Consider the following 6,485-nt stretch of genomic DNA (forward strand, 5'->3'; position numbering starts at 1 on the left):
GGGTTGCTTTTATGGAATGTGCTCCGAGTTATATAACTATTTGGTTGTGGTTTTTATTAGACTGTGACTCAGTGAGCGCAGAAACAAACGGCAGAGGAGGCTGCAGTCCGTCTCTCCGCTCTGCTGCCTGTGTGTTGTCCCACATTTTCCAAACAATATCTCACTAAGTTAAAGGAAATTAAACTTCACCAAGTAATTCAGTTGTAAATAAATGTGACGTAAATATTTCATTTTAATGTACACATTCTTTAAAGAACAGAGACCATTTGCAAAAAAGTACATTTATTGAGTTTTTTTTTATTTACTGCTTTAAGACTTGTTCTAAACTTAACCTTAATACAGAGTTAATAAACGGATGCATTATTCTAAATTACATCACGGTGCTTACTAAAACTCGTAAAACTCTGAAGAAAGACGTACATCTATAGATTATTAGGCATTGAAATAAGAGATTGCATGTCAACGTGGCACCTGCGTGCCCACTCTAACGTCGTCACGACAGATATCGTGCGTCCCTATTGTTGGCACATTTGTCTAATTCTCCTGTTGAATCCTTGTACGTGGTGCTCCTCTGCCAACATCTATCACATTGTTGTGAAATGACTCCATCATGAGGACATTTAGTTCATAAATCTGAGGATGCATAGGTGCTGCAGGGGGGACACTTTGGTACCAATCAGTTCAGTTTACTTGTGTTATTTGCAGTGACACGTGTAAAATAGTCTATTTGTGGATGTATTGAATCTGCAGGTTTGATTTCAGTTTGCTGTTGCTGCATTCCTACAAAAATTGTGAAGTATCGCCATCTGGTGTAGATCACCAGAACCCAGAGGAGAGTCAGTGGCAGACTTGCAGTTAAATAAATAAAGTTTAATTTTATGAATAAATATCTGTTTTAAAGCATGGACTAAATCAGTAAATAACGCCACGCTTCAGTTTTCTTACAAGTTCAGCATCCCTTTGAGTGACCTCCCTCCTCGAAGCTCCGCGGACATTAAATGAACGAGCTGTTTGAATACAGGAGCTGCATTCAGTTATCGCCATCTGCTGTTTATCCCCGGGAAGGCCTGACAGAGTGAGCATCATGACAAGCTAAATGCCACACCTCTTGCTGACAGCTGTGCGCTCTCATTCACGCTGAATCCCAATTAGGCGCGCAATGACATTACCATGCATCCTTTTTAATTATATAGGATATAATTTAATTTTTCACCTGAAGCAATGAAAACCCGATTAATAATGAGCATAAATACAGGTTTGATTAACAAAACAAGCCGTCAATAGTTCTGCGTAAAATCATATGTATTGGGAGATTTATCCATGATCCCTATATAGTCGGGACTATTTATTGTGTCATTTCGTTTGGCTGCCAAACAATGTTTTCTGTAATGTAGTCTACAACTAAACAAAATAGATCTCACTCTACAGTCCTTGGCATATACTGAATGGCAAAGTCATTCCAATCATATGTCATGTAACTGAGTCAGAAAAAATAATGTAATGTAGATCCGCCAATTATCCATAAGTTATCACGGGTATAAAAGTTCACATCCGCATTTTAAAGTCTACCATTTACAGTGTTTCCCATTATCAGTCATTTTGTCCCCTGCTCCCTCTCGTCCTCCTCGCTTTTCAATTTTTGCCATCTAAAAGTCTCACTGAATTCATTTGTATTTTTTTCTCATATTCCGGGCCAATCTGTGGACACAGAAGAGAGCATAGTTTCCAATTAAAATAGGACAATAGCTAATTATAACCTCAGTTATTTCTTGATATATATCCGTGGGATTGTAATGAAACATGTAAGCCCTGATGACAAGATCATTTATTATGTTTCAATCACGTTACAGCAGATACAAAGATTTTCACAACAGCATACAGGCAATGAAAAAACGGCTCAAATGAATAAATACAAAATAAAAGACCCTAAATCTACATAAATAACAACATTTATAACGTCTTTAACCACATGTATCATGAATGTAGCAGTGATCATTTAAACATTTGGTAGCCTACAGCTTTTTATAAAGTACAAAATACATATTTATTTTCTTTCCACTGACAGGGGTTATTATGCCAGTATATGCTACACAAGAACATTTCATGTACAGGATTCTCCATATCATTTTGTTACTAACAATTTAGGCTACTTAACAGAAGAAGGTTCGCTTTTTTTAAACACTACTTATCGATCAGATTTAAGCTATTTTGTGTACATCCAGTCACTATCACCAAAATGTCCAGCTTTATGTACATTATATTCATAATTACAGTGATTCATACTGAACAGCGTGGAAACAAGTCAGTAGTCTAAGAAATTTTACACTTTGGCCATGATGGGACAGTCCTTCATGTTTTTAATTTGGAGATAGATAGATAGATAGATAGATAGATAGATAGATAGATAGATAGATAGATAGATAGATAGATAGATAGATAGATAGATAGAATTATTATTTGTTTTAACTGTGAGGATAAAAACTGTAATAACCAATGTCCTTTGTGCAATTTTTCTCACACTCTCTCGGTGCCAAGAGCTCAGATTTTAACGGGGACACTGTCTCTGAAACCGGCGTGGCAGAAGGTGAGATTCTCCTCCGTTTGGCCTGTTCAAAGATACCAGAGTCGCTTGAATCGATTGACTTAATGGAGGATGGCGTCTCTATCCAGCTCGACTCAGATGTCATGTCTTTTGGTTTGGTCTCCTCCGTGCCACCGCCGATCGGTGACCTCTCCGTCGTGATGGAGTCTCCTTCTTCGGACAGGTAGTTGGTGCCTGCTCTGCCGCCGATGGAGTTAGCGGGCCAACAGGAAAAGACCGAGCTGGATTTACTATTTACACCACAGTACTGTGGCGGCGTGCGTCCTCCCCAGCCAGACGGGTCTGCGTAATAGCCAAGGGGCCGGTTGGAGCAGCCTGCAGTCGGCAGGGGAAGAGCTTTCACTCCGGCCGCTGCGTAGGACAGCAAGGTGGCCGCGTTACCGGCAAAATCAGCGGCGTCGTATGCCGAGGCAGCAAAGTCCAGTCGGTTGTTGGCAGGGGTGACAAACCATCGCTGCGGGGGGGTGGCAACAGTGGGCTCCTCGCTTTGCTGCGGGGATAGCAAGCTGTTGCCGAGTGGGACGCTGCGCTCCGTGCCAGGACCAGTCCCCACGCCAGGGTGAAAGCGAGATTTGGCATAAGTGCTGACAAATTGGTCCTGCAGGAAAGAGCTAGGCATGGCATATCTCGCACCCGGCACGATCTGTGAACGCGGAGAGTCACCCGGTGATGGAGTTAGGCGGTCAATGTCGCAGCCTGTGTAGACACTGAAAAGATGGAGAGAAAAACAGAGAAACAATTCAGAAAATGAACTGTGCGCCACGGTCTGCTCTCCAAAAAGTAAAGGAAAATTAGGTCAAAAGAGAGGGTTTGTTTAACAGTTAAATATGGAACTTAAGATCTCATAAATTAGAAACAAACGCACTTTGTAGAGGTGAGAATTACTGTAAGGTTTTTTGAAAATGCGCACGAAATCCTTACTTTACGTTCGAAAGAGGCCTCCGACTTTATTCAAAGAAATAATCAAATGCCAAAAAGTTCGTTGTCGGTCTAAGTTGTTGTCCTGTTGTTTAAAAAAATCATTTCTCAAGCGCATTTATAGCGAAAAGCACATTTAAAAGAACAAGCACCACTATCACCAACAGAATATGGCGACTATTTTTTTTATGAAACTGTAAACATTATTTCTCGTCATTTAGACCACTTGCTTAAATTTATCGAACATATTTCTAAATAATATTCGCTCCCTTTATTTTAGGATTTTAGTCAGCATTCCGCACAATTTTAGAGATTCAATATTTTAATAGGAAGCAATGTGATAACTTTTTGATTGATTAAAAACCACAGCAGTGTGTACTGAAATATACTGTAAACAGAAAAACAGCAACAATTAACTTACGTGTCATAGTTGTCCCGAAATCCTTTAGCAAATGGATTGTGGTCAATTTTCAGTTGTGTAATCTGTGGGGGAAAATAATACATTTATCACTGACGTATAGGGTGATAGGATTCAGCACTGAGCAGCGTCAATATCAAGGATACTAATAATTAGTTTCATTTGAAACGGACTCATATTATAGTCAAACACTGTGACAGGAGGAGGGATAAATCCCAGTAAGTTATAATATTTTTCTTAATTCCCTTCAAATATATCCTAAATGGAAAATAGTTATAATAGTTTGAGTGGTGTTAAATGGTGAAATGCTCTGTGAATGGACATGTCCAGTGTTGTATCAAATGAAAGGAGGTCGTACATCTGTATTCTGGTAGGCTGTGACAGCGATGAATTGCGTTTCTGTGAAGGTGAAAGTCTGGACTCTTCCTGGTTGGCTGGTGTCCTCTGTCCCATCCTCGTTTACTTCCACCACATGGAGCCTGGGCTGGTACTTGTGAAGAGACTGAAGAACCACCATCTGGAGATTCAATTAAAGACGCACGACAGAAAGTCACTTTGGAAGTTTGGAAAGATTTAAGCAAGAAATCTTACTGACTTAACTCGTTATTATTTTTATATCGTAACACTCTGTAAAAGGCGCCGTAAAGGACACGTGCACAAAATAACATATCCAGATGGAAAATTAAAAAAACGAAGAAGAATGAGGACAATTTCTATCTGGTGTTGTATAAATATTCAGAACACAAACATGATTTAGTATTGTATCTGTTGTTGCATTACCTGCCCCGTGTTGTTGTTGGCACCTTTGTTGTTTGTAAGCTTCAGCTTTCCAAATGATATTTCTTGACGCATCCAGTGAGCGCCGGTGTTTGGCGAGTCCGGGTGCATGTAAACCCTGTTGCCTATGAAAAATTGCAAAGATCAGATTAGGAAACTTAAATATGATGACATGACTTTCTTTTATTAAAAAAAAACTTCTACAAACATTCCCAAAAACAATCCTAACAAAAAAACACATTTGATATTTCAGCTTTGCAGTAGTAATTTTTAAAATATATACCTATCACATTTGTGTCTGCTTTTCCACATGGCACCCACTTCCCTCCTTGAAATCGCCAGTGATTTGGATCAGCGAGTATTACATCCACAAAAATGTTGTAGTGAGCAGTTGGGTCGAGGCCAGAAATGTTGAAGCTTAAAAATGGGAACATTCGTCTGCGGAGAAAGATGAACAACGAATTAGAAAACGTCTCTCATCACAAAAAAGCCACAAAAGCAGATACATTTTTTTGTTTTAATTCTATGGATTTTTTTCGTGACCTAAACTCTGTCGTTTTTTACTGTTTATGTCGATTTAAAAGCTGATTTGATTAATTAAAATCAGATTTGAATTCAGGCTTTAAATAATAAAGCTTCAATGCAGCCAAAAATCGACTCATTCTGCAGGTGTTTGGGAGACAAATGTGCGCGCGTACTTACCGTCCTTGTTTTGTGATGATCATCTCTGTTTGGTGTCTGTGAAACTTCAGCCACAGGGCCCTGTTGCACAGATACACCTGCGCTTTCCCCGGAACCAGTCCTGCTTGCGCCGAGGAGAACTGGTAAAAAGCCCCTCCTTGGTATGTGTGTCCATACTGTTGCGCGTAAGGGTAGCCCGCTGTCGGGTAGCCTTGCGGAGAAGTGTTGGTTAGAAGGCTGTTGTAAGCTCCATTAGTTATGACCGGGTGATGGGCCATGTAGCGGCTGGGACTTCCAATAGAAAAAGCCGGGTGCGCGGGTCCATGCTGACTCGGGTATGGAAACATGGCACTGGAAGCTGCTGAGACTGACTGCGGCTGGGTGGATGGAGAAAAGATGCACCTTTCTCCTGCAGATCCATCGAAATTATGACGGATGTCAGAGACTCCGTGAAGATCAGGAGAGAGTTTGCCCCTCTGGACGTCCCCCGATGCGTCCTTGGAGTCGGGAAAATTGTCTGCCTCTGACTGATTCGTCATCTCCCTAGAGTTTTTTTTCAGAGGTGAACTTCTCTCCAGGTTGTCACTTGCAGATATAATAGGATGGTCCTGCAACGAAAGCTCTGATCCATTGGAGCTCGAAAAGCCACTGCCCACATTCATAAATTTCTTGGAGAGATCACTCGCCGGCGAGATGCAATTCTCGACCTGCATAGCTCAATAGGAAGCTACTATTAGCTGAACCTATATCACAAGCTTTTGCACACGCCTTTCCTAATCTAACACTATGAAAACGCCTTGCGATGACTTGAGGTACCAAAGGCAGCAAATTAGCCAATTGACACCATCCTGCAATCAGGAAGGATTTTCTCTCCATCACTCTCCCTGCCTCGCTAATGAAACAAGTATTGCCATTGGTTAACTCAACGCTGTAATTTAATTAGACAGCTCTCAATTAGGACAATCTGAAGAGCACTGCGATTTGTTTGTAGTGTGACACGGGCCTATATTTGATTAAAACATATGGACTCCGACTGTTTTTCTTGATATATAAACAAAAAAACAATAAAAAAAATCAGAATATTTATAA

General features: G+C 40.5%; 1 protein-coding gene across 1 annotated transcript; it reads right to left on the minus strand.

The window, feature by feature from the left end:
* Positions 1-2,462: 2,462 nt before the first annotated feature.
* Positions 2,463-6,109, minus strand: tbr1b (T-box brain transcription factor 1b). The gene is made up of 6 exons (XM_028393945.1): positions 5,418-6,109; positions 4,999-5,153; positions 4,719-4,840; positions 4,297-4,455; positions 3,942-4,003; positions 2,463-3,309 (listed from the first exon to the last, which is right to left on the minus strand). The coding sequence occupies exons 1-6, from the start codon at positions 6,107-6,109 to the stop codon at positions 2,463-2,465; spliced, it is 2,037 nt and encodes a 678-aa protein (XP_028249746.1).
* Between the last annotated feature and the right edge of the window lie 376 nt (positions 6,110-6,485).

This window comes from Parambassis ranga, chromosome 21, assembly GCF_900634625.1.
Source record: "Parambassis ranga chromosome 21, fParRan2.1, whole genome shotgun sequence".
In the NCBI taxonomy this organism is placed as follows: domain Eukaryota; kingdom Metazoa; phylum Chordata; class Actinopteri; family Ambassidae; genus Parambassis; species Parambassis ranga.

Excerpts from the sequence above, each read along its gene's own strand:
- tbr1b (XM_028393945.1), bottom strand. The coding sequence starts at position 6,109 with ATGCAGGTCGAGAATTGCATCTCGCCGGCGAGTGATCTCTCCAAGAAA. Across the intron at positions 4,841-4,998 it reads AGCAGACACAAATGTGATAG|GCAACAGGGTTTACATGCAC; the intron begins GTATATATTTTA and ends AATTTTTCATAG. Across the intron at positions 4,004-4,296 it reads CAGCCTACCAGAATACAGAT|ATTACACAACTGAAAATTGA; the intron begins GTACGACCTCCT and ends TTTCCCCCACAG.